We start from the raw sequence: 18,204 nt of genomic DNA, 5'->3' as shown, positions 1-18,204 counted from the left end.
TCTCTCCTACTGTCACCCTGAAGTTAAGAAACTGTGATTCCAAATCAAGATTTGCCAATACTACTGGACTTCAGCCAATCTTTCTCAATAATAGGATACAACTGATTTTATATTCCAATATGAAAGCTGTGGTATATCAGTTTTCCTTTTTGCCATCATTCAGACATTTATGGTGAACACGGGCAACAAGAAACTTATTTTTGAAACGAGAGACTTTCTTTCATGACACTGATGTGTTCATGTCAGAAATACGAATACTGTTGATGCTTGCCAGTAAATACTCATCTCTCCTGATAGTCTCAGCAACGTCATTGGCCGGAAGGAACTTGGATCACATTATATCTTGGGAGATGTCACTTCTGAAATACTTTTCATAACCGTTGTGAAGGTAGATAAAATCGTAGCAGCTAGAAGAGGATCTTTTCTTATAAAAATGTAAATGGATCACTTTGATCTGATCCAATGATTCCTAGGCAATTATAAAATTACCATACTGAAGCAGAAGCTTGAACACTGTAAAATAACTATTTTAGCGTTGGTCGGGTATGTGGTACCGGAGGCTGTTTTTGGAAGGAGGGGAAAAATTGATGCTGGATGGGTTTCTTCATGCTCTAACGGCTGTGATAATGAGTTAAGCAGTTGGCATAGATGACAGGAATGTCCTCTTCACTCAGAATTCTAATAAACCTCCCGTGAAGTTTCACACACTGTCCTTCCAAAGTGACTTATATTGGTCTGTATTCCAGTTGGGTAGAAAATCGTCATGTCCTCAGACTGAGTTTGTACATGATCCTGTCATGTGAAATATTTAAATACATTACCTAAACCTACTAAATTAAAACCTTTCACATTTACAATGAGCTGAAACAGCATTTAAAGTCATTGCAATTTGTTGATCTCCTGTTCTTAGGTAATTTAAGTTTCCTTATAAGCAAAAACTGTACAGTTTTCAACAGTCAGGCATTATAAAATGTCTTTCTTTAATATCTCGGAATATAAACAGTTCAGTTCATCTGAATTACATAGTTTTCATCCACATTAAGAAATGATATACATCTTGTTTCCCAAGAGGAGTTTTAAAGTTATCTGTGATGAGTCTAAGATCATCGTAGAAATGGACACCATCACCTGTGACCATCAACACTGCTACTTTTAAACAAGCCCGACTCATGGCATTCTATGGCCACTTGGATCATTGCCCATTCAGAGGGGACCATTCAAACAGAGGTCTGCCCCATAAAAACCAAGGCTGTGGAGCAGGTTAATGGAAGTCATTTACAGCGCCGACCACCAGGAGTAGATAGGAGTGTCCCTGTGTCTCAGACACAAGTTCCTTGACGTGTTGAGAGGTGGGGCTTTCGGTTTCGAACTCCCGAAGTCTTGTCTTTACTATCTGAAGGCTTCTGTTGTGAAATGTCTATTAGGGCACTGGCGATGGCGAGGCCTGCAAGGAAAACAGAAAGGGAGTTTTCAGTGTTTGGTTATATATTTATGGGAGGGTGAGGTGAGTGGCTGAGCACCCTGTTTGGTAGTATTTTCCATTCTGTCATCAAGCACTTTGCCCTTTATCAAAGATGTTTCTTAACTTGGACACAAAACTCTGCAAAGGAAGAACAAGGATCTAAAATGGTCATTAATGCTGACTGCAGAAAATCATATTCAGTGTTTGATAAAATATCACATTCAGTTGTGGTTAGGATCCCACACCTTAGTTTCTATGTCTGAACACAAGTTAGTTCTGGATGTGCAATGACTTTTCAGCATTACCTTTTTGATTTGGTTTGTGTTTATGGAATTAAATCCCACAGATAGATAGTTTTTGATAACTTTTATTTTTTCTAGAGTACTTTTTGGTTTATGGAAAATATACTCAGGAAGCACAAAGCATTCCCAATACTCTCCCCCTGCCCATTATCAACATCTTGTATAAGAATGGTACATTTGTTATAACTGATGAACTGATATTGATGCATTATTTTTAACTAAAGTCCATAATGTACATTAGGGATCACTCTTTGTGTTCTGCTGCTCTATGGATTTTGAAAAGCACATGCCATATGTTCACCATTATAGTATTATGCAGAGTAATGTCAATACCCTAAAAATGCCCTGTGCTCCCTCCATCCATTTATTTCCCTTCCTTTCTGGAGCCCCACAATTTAAAAAAAATATAGCTTCCTGTTTTTCAAAATGCCATATTACTCGGAATCAGACAGTGTGTTGTCTTTTCTGTCTGGCTTCTTTTGCTTAGCCATATGAATTTAAGGGGTCTCCATGTTTGTTCATGGCTTGATAGCTCACTTCCTTTGATGGTTGAATAGTATTCCACTATACATTTTATGGATGTACCACAACTAATTTACCCATTCACCCATTGAAGGACATCATGTTTTGCTTCTAAGTTTGGGCAATTATCAATAAAGTTGCTATAAACATTCATGTTCCGGTTTTTGTGTAGACATAAGTTTTCAATTCACTTGGGTAAATACCTAGGAGTATGGTACATGAGTTGTATGCTAAGTCTATGTCTAGCTTTGTAAGAACTTTCCATACTGTCTTCAAGAGTGGCAATACCATTTTGTAGGCTTAGCAGCAATGAATGAGAATTCCTGTTGCTCTAAATCCTCACCAACGTTTTGTGTTATGAGAGTCTGGGATTTCAGGTATTCAGATAGGTATGTAGAGGTATGTCACCGTTGTTTTGTTTTGCAGTTTCCCGATGGCATATCATGTTGAGCACCTGTTCGTTTGCTTACTTGTGATCTGTGACTTTGGTGTCACATCACCACTGATATCCTTTGGTGAGGCATCTGTATAGATAGTTTGCACATTTTTAATTAGAGCTCTTTTTCTTATTGTTGAGTTGTAAGAGTTCTTTGTCTAATTTGGATATAAACCCTTTATCAAATGTGTTTTGCAAATATTTTCTCTGAGTCTGTGGGTTTATGTTTTCATTTTCTTAAACCGTTTTTAAGAAGAAGAATGAAAGCACCCAGGAATACTCTGTACTATGGCTAAGTGGATGTGGAAAAGAGACAGTTTTTACAAAAAAATTAGCTGATAAATGTTCTAAATATAAGAAAAGGATTTATAGTATTAGCATTAGAATATCACCACAAAACAATGACTCTGGTGGGGTTATGGGCTAGGTGTTGGGCTGCTAATGGCAAGGTCAGTGGTTCAAACCCAATGGCCATTCTGTGGGAGAAAGATGAGGCTATCTGCTCCTGTGCAGATTTACAGTCTTGGGAACCCTAAAGCTATGAATCAAAGTTGACTCAATGACAGTGGGTAGCTCTTATAGGTAATTAAGCCAAAACTATTTTTCTGTTACAAACTCAGTCCATTGCTGGACAAGGACATCAGTGAGATGCTCAAAGATATTCAAGACTTTCCTAAATTTGTATAAGCACTGGCTTACCCAAATACCCTGGCATATCATGGCTACACATGAATCATTAAATTTCTGTTAAATTGCATACAATTCCTCAGTCAGGTAAGTCCTGGCATGGCTCTATGGGTTAATGTGCTGGACTGCAATGTCGGTTTGAACCACAAGGTCGGTGGTTCAAGTTCACCAGACGCTCCTTAGAAACCCTGCATAGGATCACTATGGATTGGAACCCACTACATGGAACTTAAAAACAACATAATAAAAAGGACCAAGTCACCACAATAAACCAAGATGTTAGATTTCTGGTTTCCTGTAAGAAGAGGTTACCACATGGGTATTTACCTTTGTTGCAAATACACCTATGAATGTGGTGAAGCATACAGGGGACAAAATGATTAAGACAAAACAACAACAAAATCTTCTTAGATAGTTATCAAACATCTTAAGGCAATGAGTTGTTGGACCTACAGGCTCAGGACCATAGTCTCAGGGGACACCATGGTCAACTGGCTTAACAGTCCACAAAGACAATGTTCTACATCCTATTTTGGTAAATCGTGACTGGGATCTTGAAACTCATGAGCGGCCATCTAGGGTGAAACTATTGGTCTCTATAGGAACAGAAGAAGGAAGAGTGATTAAAAATTTGAAGATGTTGTGAATTCATTAGTCCAATGGACCAGTAGAGCAGATGAACATCAGTCACCATGACTCTGAGATAAGAAGAACTAGATGGTGACTGGCTACCACTGCCAACTGCATTAGAAGGTCTTGGATAGAGTGGGAAAAAATGTGGAACAAGACTCAAAATTATAACAAACAAACAAAAAAGATTGGGCTTAATGTTCAGAACACACGATCATAGTCCATGACCACCCTACAAATCTGGAAAGGAACTGACCCTCATGGCCCAATTTTCAGCCAAGCAGTAGATCGGCATCTAAGGGGGCAATCATTCAATATCAAAAGGGCAAAGTTGAGAAAGGGTGGGAAGCTGTGTGGAATGGAAACAGAAACCACAGGACGGAAGCAGGATAACTGTTGTTACATGGAGGGGATTGCAATCATTGAGATGAAACAAAATGCCTGATTCGCTGAATGTCAAACTGATGATCTTGTCTGTAAAGCGTCACTCAATTCACAATAATTTTTTAAAAATAATAATAAGAAGAGGAGATCACCAAAAGACTTTTGGTGTATCTTCCTTTCTCTAAGATCTTGGGATACTTGACTCTGAAGGAGCTGGCCCAACCCCTGATTTCTCAAGGACATCTCTCACACTGCTTTAGAACAAGGCCTAACTTTTTCATCTCTTTTTCTATGATCATTGCATAATTCTTGTGGGGTAGATTATTCTCAGGAAATCTCAAAGACAGCCCAGCAAGAACATAATTCCGGAGATGTAAGAACAGAAAGAAATGCCAACGAAAGAAAATGGACACTTGTAGGTAGAACGTAAATGAGTCTAGAGACCAGTGTAGACTGTGTGACTCAAGGGAGGCCGGGGAATAAGGAGTCTGAAACAGTACCAAACAGGGCAGAGAGGTCACCAAACCTGTGACTGTGGCAATTAGCTTTCTTCAAAGACGATTCTGGAGTTCTTGAGTCATTGCAGGTTTTAACAAAGGATAGAAGCCTAAATGGAGTGAGAGGAAGTGTGGCCAACAGACAGAAATAAGTCACATACTTAAGACAATTGGCAAGGGCAAGAAAAAAAAAACAAAAAACTGGTATCTAAGGGAAAATACAGGATCCGATGAAATATGACAGGGCTTCAAAAGGTTAGTGGAAAATTTCCATTATCTTTAATTCCATTTTTCCATGAACTTTTTTGAAGCCCCTGTAAATGTGAATGTAGATGCACATCGAAGCATATATACATTGTAAAAGACAAGTGGCGTGCTGAATAAGTTTGAAAACATAAGAGCAGGGATTTATGGCGAATTGGTGGTGCTAGAAAGGGATTAACAAAATTACAATAATGACTGGCCAAGTTGATGAGTTTCCAAAGTTACCTTTTAAGAGTTGTGTGGAGCACCTAACAACAACACATTTGGTCAAGTATTTAATTAACTCACCCCTGTGATGGATGGAGAACTGTTGTGGTGTTGTGGGTTTATGTGCTAGACTAACAGCTGATTTGAACCTCAAGGTCGGCAGTTCACGCTTGACAGAAACTTTATACAGGGTCATTATTAGCCAGAATTGACTTGGTGGCATTTACCACCACCACCACCACCACCACCAATGCGATGGCTAGAGTCCTGGTGTAGAGCTGCAGGTTAATGTGCTGGACTGCAAGGTTGGTTTCAACCACAAGGTCAGCAGTTCAAGTTCACCAACAACTCCTTGGAAACCCTATACAGAGTTGCTATGAGCTGGAACCAACTCCACGGTACTTAATAAAAACAACATGAAGGCTGGAACTGCAGTTGCCTTGGCAGGACCAGACCAAATGATTTCGCTGACTGGACATTTCCCACCCCTGTTCTAAGCCATCGTGTCTTAAGCAAGTGTAAAGTTTCCATTTGGTTAAATAGCTCCAAATCTAGGAAAGTAAGTAAATAATATTGCTATTGTTGTTAAGTGCTATAAAGTAAGTTCTGACTAATAGAAACCCTGTGTAGGGTTTCCAGGGTTGTAAATGTTTGCAGGAGCAGAAAGCCTTAAAAAAAAAAAAAGTTGCTGTGGGTTAGGTTAAGCTGGAGGTTCAAACCTAATAGCTGGTCCATGTGAGAACAATGTGGCTGTTTGCTTCAGTAAAGTTCTACAGTCTCAGAAACTCTACATAGAATCACTATGTATTAGAATTGACTCAGTGACAGAAGGTGTGATTTTGGGGTTTGTAAAGTAATGTATTCTTTCAGTATATTAAATATTATCTAGAATTTCCAAGAGAATTAATGGTAGTTCCAAGGTTCAAAGCATAAATAAAAATTGTGTCTTTGACCTTCAAAGAGGACATATGAAATTTGGAAGTCTGCTTGGTAGATCTTTTAACCACTTGCTCGGCGGCAGGAAATACTTATTTTACTATTTATTTAGCTGATGGAGCAGAAGCCCATTATTTACAAATCCACGGGTGATGATGTTGTTGTTAAAATGCTATCGAGTGGGTTCGGACTCATAGTAAGCCTGCATAACATTTCCAAGGCTGTAAATCTTTATGGAAGTAGAAAGTCTTATCTTTCTCCCTTAGAGCAGCTGGAGAGTTTGAACTGTTGATTTTGTGGTTAGCAGTCCAGTGCTTATCCCACAGTACCACCAGTGCTCCTTATGGGCCATTATTATTGTTGGTGTTAATTGCCTGTGAGTCACCCTGCGTAGAGTTTCTGAGCAGTGGCTGGTGACTTTAAACTTTCTAGCTTATAGTTAGCAGTCCAGTGCTTATCCTACACTGCCACACCAGGAATCCATGGCCCATGGTTGTTGTTGCTGTTTTGAAGTGCCATAGAGTAGGTACTAACTCATTGCAACCCTGTATAGGGTTGATCAGCAGTTCGAAACTATCGGCTGTTCCGCGGGAGAAAGATGAGGCTTTCTGCTCCCGTAAAGATTTACAGCCTCGGAAACCCTGTACAGGGTCGCTATGAGTCGGAACCGACTCCACGGCACATAACAACAACAACAACAACAAACATAGGGTTTCTAAGTAATGGGCTGTGGACTTGAACTGCCAACCTTGTGATTAGCAGTCCAGTACTTATCACAGTCCAGTATCACACCAGGGCTCCATGGGTTATGGTAACTAACTAAAACCTAGTTCAGGCTGACCTTAAGTTTCCACAGATCTCTAGGCATGCTGCTATCCTAATTTGCAACCTTCTGCTATCTCATTCCTGGCTCCATTTTATCCAGAGACAACCAAGTATGACAAACACTATCTCTTCCTTCAAAGTGGACAATGAGTCCCCTTATAGCCATTTCAGTATCAATCATCCAATGTGAGATCATTTTATTCATTAAACTACCGTATAACCTCGGAAAAATACTCTCTTTTCCATTTACATATGGTTGCAAATGGTCCTTTCCTCACAGAAAAGATCGTGCCAGAAGAAAAGTAAACATTTTGAATTGCCAAAGCAGGAAAGTTTGTGCTAATCTGAAACTGTCATAGTATCTTTATATTTCAGGGTATACAAAGTCCAAAGCTAAACTAAAGTATTGTTTCTCACAATATATCCTGGACTTGCTAATGATTCTTAAGCTTGGAAGCAGATCCAGTTGAAAATAATAAATTATAAGCCATATTTTTAGCTCTTCATTTACAAATAAAATTGCAAACCATGCTTATTTTCAGTTTGACAGCAATGGGCCGTGTGGTTTCTCTTTGCCTCTTAGAGCACAATGGAGAGGAAAGACATGGATTTAAAAATGAACTCTGCAAACTGAAAGTTAAACATTAAAAGTTTAGAGAAAGTTGTACAAACAAAAGATGCACATTCTAGAATTTACACCAAGAAGGTGTCTACAGAATCTTTTGCTATGGAGATTTCACCCGTGAAGGATGCATTTAACCAACTAGTACAGCAGAGATGGGAGAACGGAGATGCCAAGCCATATGAGGATCTCTTAGGAGCTGAATCTCTCCTCTAAACTGGCAGAGAGACCAACACTGGCACCCTGAATGTGGACTTCTAGCTTCCTAAACTTTGAAATGTGCATTTCGGTTCATTAAAGCCACTGGTTTGTGGTGTTTCTGTTACAGCAGTAGGTAACTAAGACACCTAGGCTATTGTTGTGGCTAGGTGTCATCAAGTCCAGACTCATAGAGACCTTATGCACAACAGAACCAAACATTGTGATGACCTCCCGATCTCTGCTACCCTTATGCATTTTCAGATGCTGCATAAATGGCCGTATGTGTGTAGGAAGCGTGCCTTCCTCCAAGCGGCAATATTTGGGTATTCACCACATAAAGTCACATAGAGGGCTCTGAGGACTACTTGGCCCTGGCCTTCATTTCTGGATGGGCCAAATGATGCTTTATTCACATTTAAGGTTGGGTCCTTCAAGGAACAACACAGCTTATGGCACCACCAAGAGCGGTTCTTCTTTATAAATCCTGTCATTTAGTTATGGCACACTAGTCATACAAGTGCGTGTGTGTGTGGACACCTAAGTGTCAAGTTGTTAATAATAAATTTCATAATTATTTTTGCATTTCTTTGTGTTTTAATATCTGAGCACTGGTGAGGTGCTGTAGGTTTCAGCACTAGACTGCTAACCACAAGGTTGGTGGTTCACAGCCACCAGCTACTCCTCGGAAGAAAGATGAGACTTTATGCTCCCATAAAGGTTTCCAACTTGGAAATATAATACTGGGTTGCTAAGAGCCTGAATCAACTTTAAAGTATGGTTGTTGTTGTTAAGTGCCATCGGGACAATTCTGAGGCATAACAATCCTGTATAGGGTTTCCAAGGAGCAGCTTGTGGGTTTGAACCGCTGACCTTGAGGTTAGCAGTCCAATACTTATCCAACATCACCATGCCAGGACTCTTTAATGTATGGAGAACTTATAAAGTACGAGAGAGGGGATAAAAAAGGAAAACAACAGCAACAAAAGCAAAACAGAAGTGTTGTGATGTGCCGTGGAGTCGGTTCCGACCCATAGCGACCCTGTACAGGGTTTCTGAGGCTGTAAATCTTTACGGGAGCAGAAAGCTTCAACTTTCTTCCGTGGAACAGCCGGTAGTTTCGAACTGCTGACCCTGAGGTTAGCAGCCCGATTCGTAACCACTTTGCTACCAGAGCGCCTTAAAACAGAAGTAGCTAGGCCTTATTTCAAACCTACAAGAGGCATGGATACAGCAGAAAACATGGATACTCTTGAAAAACAAGAGTCCAGTCCTCCTGAACTGTACAGTGATGGTTGGTGGTAATTGTGGTGGAGTGACTCATTTAAAACAAATCAAAACGAAAAATTTCTTTTGGCTAATTCTCATTGCCCTCCAGCAATTTTGTTATGATGGAGATTCACATTTTCCTAAAGAAAGGCCAAGTCAGTAGCTCTTTGACAGAAGACCGTATTCCTCAGCCCCACTATCTAACATAACATTTATATGCTGCAGTCAAGACGGAAAAGTTAGTTTGAGATGCTTTCTGAATTAAACACACACACACACACACAAAAGGGAGCTTTTCAAAGAGTTCCTGGAAATTTTTCATTATCTTTGAATTCCATTTTCAATGCACTTTTCAAAGCCCCTTCGGGTAGCAATAAAACCACCACCAGCCAGCACTAGTTCCATTGTGTTGCTTAGGGGTGGGTTGGGGAGGGTCCCTGAGAACTTCTTCCGGGTTAATGGCCCACATCCCTGGCTCCAGAAGGAAGTTCTCCTTTCCAGGCAGATGCTGGGCAGTGGCACCCGCTTCTGCTGGTAGAGTTCCGTTAAAATCCAGTCACTCGCGAAGAGCATTTTTCAAAATGCCACACAAATCATCTCAAGAAATCCACTTACTGTGTTCTCTAGGCCTAGCATAGTTCCTTGCTATCAAAGCAATACAATTAACTGGGGGGAACGATTCATTATTTTAGACTGGCGGTCTACAGGAATTTCCATTTACCACATCAGGATGATGCACGGAGGCTGCAGGCTAGTCGAATTTACATCAAAATATGCTGGTAGATTCAATAAAAATACTGGGGCTTAAATGCTTATTATCAGCCTTACTTTTTTTGAACTTTTAGTCCTTAACTATCAGACACTACAACATATAAATGATTTAAATCTTCAATAGAAACTCATTAGATAGAATGTGCCAACTTCTGTTTCCAACTCTTTATTTCTTGGGCCTCTAGGTAATCCAAAATGATGTGTGCTATGGTGTGACGTTGTACCATAAGCACTGGACTGGAAATGGAAAGGTTGGCGGTTCAAACCCACCAGCCTCTCTTGGAAACACTATACAGAGTCCCTGTGAGTCGGAATCTATTCCCAGGCGGCCAGCAACATGATGGCCCGTCCCTGGCTGTTGCGCCAGGATCCTCCAGAGCACAGACATGTCTAGGAACCCCATTCCTTTGGGACCTTCCAAACTGTCTTCAGAAAATGGACATGAGTTTGAATGTCAAGAGCGATCACAATCACAGGTATTTACTGAACTACCAAATAAACTAAAAACAAAACAATATTTTCTTCCTAAAACGCAAGAGCTTTGTTCCTCTTCAAGCATTTCTAAGTCTCCATTCAAGAGAAACAACTAACTATTGACATGGTAAGTCTAAATCTTTAAACCACTAAATTCCCAACAAAACCATTAAGGAGAAACATGAGGAATTTAGTGATTTTTAGTAAAACTCTACTTTTCCCCAATGGAAGTGCAATGGGCATAGTAGGCTTCAGTAGTAACAACCTCATCATAAAATTACTGATGTGTGTGTGCATTTTTCTTTTTTTTACAATTATGTGGAACAATTAATAAGTACAGTCATAAAATACTGCACATCAAATGAAACTGCCTTGGAAAGAACACTCCACTTTACATACAAACGTAGCACTATTATTTTGTATTTGAACAAGTCATTCACTTTGAAATGCTCTCCTCCTAAGTCTGTGGAAAAGCAAGCACCACTATATATTTTAATTTTCCAGAAAAAATAGCTTCATTAGGCGTGAAAGGTTAATTGCAGGTTTAAGGGGAGTTCAGGGAACGGGTGCAGGGTCTATAGTGAATTGCACAGTCTGCTTCAGGAAGACTGAATGAGACCTATAAACTGTTTGCCTGCTGAAATGTTTTACTACCTCATTTACTATCTGTCTTCTTTTACTGCTTGTATTTGTAGTTCTTCTAAACCTTTAATGGCTACAGTTTTATTTCACTGTAATCAGATTTAAATGGAAATACCATGCTGGGATGTTTAAATGTTTCCCTCCGATTGTCTAGAGCTACATACTACTCATCAGAGTGTTGGCTCTTCTTCACATGATTAAGAAAGTGACTCTGGGAAAGTGCGATGTTAACAGAGGCTCTAGTTATTGTGCAAAATCACTTTAACATTCAGGTGGCCACCCTTGCCAATGTGCAACTCGGGTGGGATGCGTCATTAGAAAATATGCATTTCCATTTTAATTTATCTGTTGGAAGGCCAGCACCACTGAAGTCATTATTAGGCACAGTTCCAAAGGTTACATTGTTGAACAAAAATGGAAGTATTTCAAGTACTGAGGACACTGGAATGACAAATGGAAAACTCAGATCTGTTTGAGAGTTTACAGAAATGCTTCCCTTCATCTATTTTTAAAACCTATGGCAGCTACAGGTACCCATGTTGAAATACAAGTGATAGTTGTTTTCTGGTTATAAAATTGTGTTTGGCCTGTAGCACGTGACTATATTGTGGACTTTAATCGAAGATACTGTTGGAGTTATATAAAATGCAAGCCTAGTCTTCCACTACAGCCCTTTCCTGGGCATTGCTGAGCCCTCCCTAACTAATGTATGAACTGTTCTCTCATTGGTTAAAATGTGCTGAGCCCTCCCTAACTAATGTACGAACTGTTCTCTCATTGGTTAAAATGTGCTGAGTAAACCATGACCTGTATTGTTTCAAATGAGTGTCTGAGGTCCATCAGTATGGCTTTTAACAATTTCAGCTTCTTTGAATCCCATCGGTTTGAACTTTAATTAAATTCTTGGAGATTTTACTTGGTTCATTTTCAACATTTTGCTTTTTCAAAGAGTCACAAATATTTATAAGACTCAGCTCCCTTTTCACATTGTAAAGCAATTTGGAAACCAATGGAGGACTCCCTTGTTTTTAAGTAAACTGGGAAAATATTTTCTACTATTTTTCTACTTTAATCAAGAAACTCGACATATGATAAATATTTATTTCAGGTTCTAATCATCCTATGAGTATTCTGGAACACTTAATTGTGCTCATGAGGAATCTGTACCTGGACCAAGAGGCAGTTGTTCAAACAGAAAGGTATGTGACAAGGTTGTTTTCTTTTATCATACTTATTCAACCTGTATGCTGAGCAAATAATCCGAGAAGCTGGGTTATATGAAGAAAAATGTGGCATCATGATTGGAGGAAGACTCACTAACAACCTGCGATATGCAGACGATACAACCTTGCTTGCTGAAAGTAAAGAGGACTTAAAACATTTACTGATGAAGATCAAAGAGCACAGCCTTCAGTATGGATTACATCTCAATGTAAAGAAAACAAAAATTCTCACCACTGGACCAATAAGCAACATTCTTATCAATGGAGAAAAGACTGAAGTTGTCAAGAACTTAATTCTTCTTAGATCAACTATCAACACTCATGGAAGCAGCAGTCAATAAATCAAACAACGTATTACATTAAGCAAACCTGCTGCACAAGACCTTTTTAAAGTGTTGAAAAACAAAGATGTCAGCTTGAGGACTAAGGTGCACCTGACCCAAGCCATGGTATTTTCAATAACCTCATATGCATGTGAAAGCTGGACAGTGAATAAGGAAGATCGTAGAAGAGTTGATGCCTTTGAGTTATGGTGTTGGAGGAGAATATTGAAAGTGCCATGGGCTGCCAAAAGAACCAATAGATCTGTGTTGGAAGAAGTGCAGCCAGAGTGCTCCTTGGAGGCCAAGATGGCCAAACTTCATCTCTCATACTTCAAACATATTGTCAGGAGGGACCAGTCACTGGAGAAGGATATCATGTTTGGTAAGGTGGAAGGTCAGAGAAAATGAGGAAGACCCCCAATGAGACGGATTGGCCAAGTGGCAACATCGATGGACTCAAGCGTGTCAACAGTAGTGAGGTTGGTCCAGGATCAGGCAGTGTTTCGTTCTGCTGTGCACAGGGTCACTATGAGTTGGTACCGACTCGATGGTAACTAATGACAACAACATAGCCCACACACAGCTCTAATCCCTAAGGATTTAGCAGTGAACAAGATAGACAAGACTTTAAATACCCTACTCCTCAAGTGACTTCCATTATAGTGGATCAAGCTCAGGTATTCTTTGAGCAAGTAATTGTGAAGATTAAATGAGCAAATACATGTAGAGAGAATACATGAAATCAAATAGGTTGCAATACATAAAACATTGGGGCACTTGTGATCTTTTACCTCTATTCTACAGCACTGTTCATTTCTTTATTCTTTCGAAACACATTTATTGTATGCCTATGCAGGCTGTTGTTGTTAGTGCCATCAAGTCAATTCCAACTCATAAGAGACCCTGTCTAGGGTTTCCAAGGCTGTAAATCTTTACAGGAGCAGAAAATCTCATCTTTCTTCTATGGAGCAACTGGTAGATTTGAACTGTGGACCTTGCAGTTTGCAGCCCAACTTGTAACCCACTATGATCCCAGGGATCCTTAATCAAACAGATTGCAATACACAAACGTCGTAGTACTCATAGATATTTTACCTGTATTCTATAGTAACATTCATCCCTTTATTCATTCAAAAAACATTTATTATATAGGGTGTGGCGCTGCAGGTTAACGCGCTGGACAGCAAAGTTGGTTTGAACCTCAAGGTTGGCAGTTCAAACGCACCAGCCAATCCTCAGAAACCCTATACAGGGTCACTATGGGTCGGAACTGACTCCAAGGCACTAAACAACAACAAAATTGTGGGTTGTTGTTAGTGCCATTGAGTTGGGTTCAACTCATAGCAAATGTATAGGGTTTCTGAGGAGTGGGTGGTGGGTTTGAACCACTGACCTTGGGTTAGCAAGCAATCCAGTGCTTATCCTAGAGCGCCAAACTGGGACTCAAAAAACAAAAACAAAAACAAAAAAAAAGAGGGGGGACGCAGGAACAAAAATTTGATCAAAAGATGAACATAAAGACTTACAAACAGCATCCATCTAGAGTGCCATCATCAATGAAGTCAAAGTCTGGTCAGTCTTCAAGCCAGTATTATTCTGATGCCTTGGATATTAGAATGGAAAACTTGCCCATGAAAATCTAGATAATTATGTGTGTCTCCCACACATTGTTGTTGTGGTTGTTAAGTGCCGTCGAGTCGATTCTGACCCATAGCAACCCTGTATAGGGTTTCCAAGGAGCAGCTGATGATCTTGCAGTTCAAACTGCTTTGCAGTCGGGTGCATTAACCCACAGCACCACACCAGGACTCCTTCCTATACATTACAGAATGTGAAAATACAAGAGTGAGTCAAAATGATCCCCACTCTGTCTGTAGAATTTATTTTAATCAATTTTTAGAAAAGACAAACACATGATTTTTCAACAAAATCTCCTGGCTTTTTAGTATACTTTGTCCATCTGTCTACTAGCTTTCACATTCCCTTAATAAAAAATGTTTTAGGCTGAGCTGCGAGGCATGAATACACTGCTGTCTGCACTTCTTCATCAGAGATGAATCTTTGTCCCATCAAAGGTGAAGCTCCATCCTCGAAGGGATGTTTTCAGGGGATCAAACAGGTGAAAGTTTGATGGAGCAAGATCCGGACTATAGGGAGGATGCTTTAACACTTCAAAATGCAGTTTTTGCAGAGTGTCAGGAGTGTGGGCAGAGGTGTGTGGATATGCACTGGCATGCCCCATAGCAGTTCTCTGCATTTAATCCAAAGTTTAGGCTTCATCTCTTCAGTGAGCATCTCACTGTAATGAGCACTGTTGATTGTTGAACCCTTTTACTGATAGTGTTCCAATACTGGCCCTTGAGAATTCCAGAAAACTGTAAGTATCAATTTTCTAGCTCTTGGTTGACTTTAGAACTTTTTCTTGGTTGGCAATTGAGGATTTTTGCATCCCATCCTTTGCTCTCAGGCTCGTAGTGATGAATCAATGTGTCATCATCAGTAACAATTTTTTTAAAGAAATTTTTACCTTCCTTTGAGTATCGGTCCAAATTTTGCTTGCAGATGTCTAAATGCTTCTGGTTTATGCTCTTCTGTGAGTTGTTTCGGTACCTATCTTGCACAAACTTTTCAAAAACCAAGTCTGTCATGGATTATTTCATAGGCAGAGCCATGACTGATTCGCCAATGATGTGTCACATAATCCACTGTCATTCGACAATTTGACAGAATCATTTCACGTGCACGCTCAGTGTTGTCATCTGCCGTGGACACGGACGGCCATTTCAATATAACTGGAGTGAGGATAATTTTGGACTCACCCTCATAGTTTAAAGTGACGTCAGCAACAAAGGAATGGCAACATTAAACAGAGAAAGCCACATTTATAGGACTAGTGTTTGTATTATGAAAACACTAATAAGTTCACCCACTTTTCAGAGTTAAAAAAAAAGTGTTTACACTAATTATGTAGCTTGTCCTCAAGTGTCCAAGTGTGTTAGGAAGCTATTCTTAACTCTGTGTTTCACAGATGGCCCAAACAAAGCACAACCTGGTAGAATGTTTAGTTCAGGTTCAAACATCTGGTGGTAGTGGTGGGACCTGAAACCATGACTCCAGGTGTATTACTGGGTAAGTGTTCAGCAGCTAACTGAAAGGTCAGCAGTTCGAACCCACAGGAGAATGATGTGTAGTCTTCATCCATAAAGATGACAGCCTTGGAAACCCTACAGGGCAGGTTTACTCCGGCTGCCATGAATCATAAGCCACTCATTGGCATAGGGTCTTGCTTTTTGGTTTGGGTCACTTGTAGATTTCAGTAAGGAGCTCTGGTAGCGTAGTGGTTACGAATCGGGCTGTGAACCTCAGGGTCAGCAGTTCAAAACTACTAGCCATTCCGCGGGACAAAGATGAGGTTTTCTGCTCCTGTAAAGATTTACAGTCTCGGAAACCCTGTACAGGGTCACTATAAGTCATAACCGACTCCATGGCACAATAACAACAACATAAATTTAAGTGTGGCACTGTAGGATAAGCACTGGACTGGTGTCGGCAGTTCAAACCCACCTTATATGGTGCTCTTGGAAACCCTATATAGGGTCTCTATGAGTTGGAACTGACTTGATGGCACACAACAACAGATCTAAGAAGGAAAACTGCTTTTTAAGAACAGTTGTCACTCACCTGCTTTTGAGTCAGTGGTGCTGATATTCCCATAAGAAGAAAAGGTAGGAAGGGGTATGCAGTCAGTCCTGGTCAAAGGTATTCATGCTGATGATGGGAATAGGATCAAGAAGAACGGAAGAAACAACACTTCTGTGAACTGTAGTTGTTTGCTACATGATAGCATTGTCCTCCACATTTTATATGCATTGTTTTATCCATTTATGCAGATGGACTGGATGACAACACACATTAAATCAATAAACATGTGCTGAGGGCACACTGCAGTCAGCATCACTACGGTTTTCAGAGTTACTCACTACCAAACAACATCAACCTAAGGAAAAGATGCAAAACTCCTAGATGTGCCAACAATTACCGAGACAAAGTCTATGAAAGAAGCACAAGGCCTGACAGGACAACAGGGGTGAGTCTCTCTATGTGGAGGTTGAAGATTCTCACATCTCTGAGAGGCGTTCTGAAAGATGAGAAGAAACTAGTCAGATGAATAACATTAGCAAGAGAGGTAGGGAGAACAGCTCTGTTCTACATAGAGATTTAGGGATCTGGACTGATGAGAGCTCTGCCATCTTCAACATGGGTCTCCCATAGTTGCCATAAGGACTGACAGTCAGGTGGAAAAGATCCAATCAGTTGTCTTCACGTTGCCTCCCACTCATGGAGACACCTACATGTCCAAGCTGAGCTGTGTTCCATGGGGATTTCAACAGATGATTTTTGGAATCAGATTATCAGGTCTTTCTTCGACATGTCTCTGGGTAGACTTGATCTCCCAATTTTTCAGTAGTATAAGGAAAAAACCCACTGCCATTGAGTTGATTCCATCTCATAGAGACCCCACAGAGTAGAGTAGAACTGTCTATCTTTACGGGAGCAAGCAGCCTTATCTTTCTCCTGTGGAGCAGCTGGCTGGTGAGTTGGAACCATTGACCTTGAACTTAATAGGCCAATGCTTAACACAATGTGCCACTGGATCTCTTTCCCCAGTGTAGGAGTGGGATGGGCATCTTGGGCAGAGAACTAGCAGTCTCTGCTCTTAAGCATCAGACAAGGCCATCCTGGTAGACCGAGTAGAATTAGAAGCAGAGGAGGTTGGAAAGAGGGCTGCTGGTGGAGGAGGGCAGCCCATAAGACAATTGGAGTTAGAGAAACCATAGAAATTACAAAACAACTAGCTAGTGGCTAGTTGTAGTCTGTGGATCTTGCTTCTCTATGTAGCCAATAACCCACAGATTCCGTGACTGGTGAGGACCAGCTGAATTTGTGGCTTCCAAGCTTTTCTTGATTTGGAATTCAGAATGTCCCTTGAGGGCTTTCTCTTGGAAGGAAATTGGAGTAGGTGTCTGCTAAGGTCACCGGCTGCAGCTGCCTTTCTTCAGCAGGCCATTGGCTGGGACTCAGCAATCACTGCTGACCTTCTCTCTCATGCATGCAGTGTGGCCAGCCACAGCGTCATTGCGCAGTTGGGTATGGCAGCGTGGGAGGACCTCCTGGTTAGATAATTGGATTAGATATTGTTAGTTAAGAATTTTCTAGGGACCAGATATAGTTCCAAAGAGGTCTGGTGATCTGGTGAGTTAAGCATTGTGTTTCTAACTTCAAGGTTGGCAGTTCCAACCTACCAACAGCTCTGTGGGAGAAAGTTGAGGCTATCTGCTCCTGTAAAAATATAGTCTTGGAAACTCTACAGGGCAGTTCTACTCTGTCCTGTAAAGACTCTCTGAGTTGTAATCAACTTGGTTTAGTTTTTTATTTTAGACATACTTTTTGTTTGTTTGTTTTTATTGTTGTTTTTTTTTTAATGTTTACTACAGATGTGGCATGTCTTTTTTTCTTCTTCTTTTTTTTT

At 40.4% G+C, this 18,204-nt stretch overlaps 1 protein-coding gene across 1 annotated transcript in view; it reads right to left on the bottom strand.

Moving 5' to 3' along the window:
* Positions 1–1,319: 1,319 nt before the first annotated feature.
* Positions 1,320–18,204, bottom strand: part of ATRNL1 (attractin-like 1) — an 827,041-nt gene continuing 810,156 nt past the window's right edge. Inside the window, exon 29 of the mRNA XM_006831380.1 lies at positions 1,320–1,444. Coding sequence (XP_006831443.1) covers positions 1,320–1,444 — 125 coding nt within the window. The remainder of the gene's footprint in view (positions 1,445–18,204) is intronic.

Source organism: Chrysochloris asiatica, unplaced genomic scaffold, assembly GCF_000296735.1.
Source record: "Chrysochloris asiatica unplaced genomic scaffold, ChrAsi1.0 scaffold00003, whole genome shotgun sequence".
Classification (NCBI taxonomy): domain Eukaryota; kingdom Metazoa; phylum Chordata; class Mammalia; order Afrosoricida; family Chrysochloridae; genus Chrysochloris; species Chrysochloris asiatica.
This window is presented reverse-complemented; position numbering and strand designations above follow the sequence as displayed.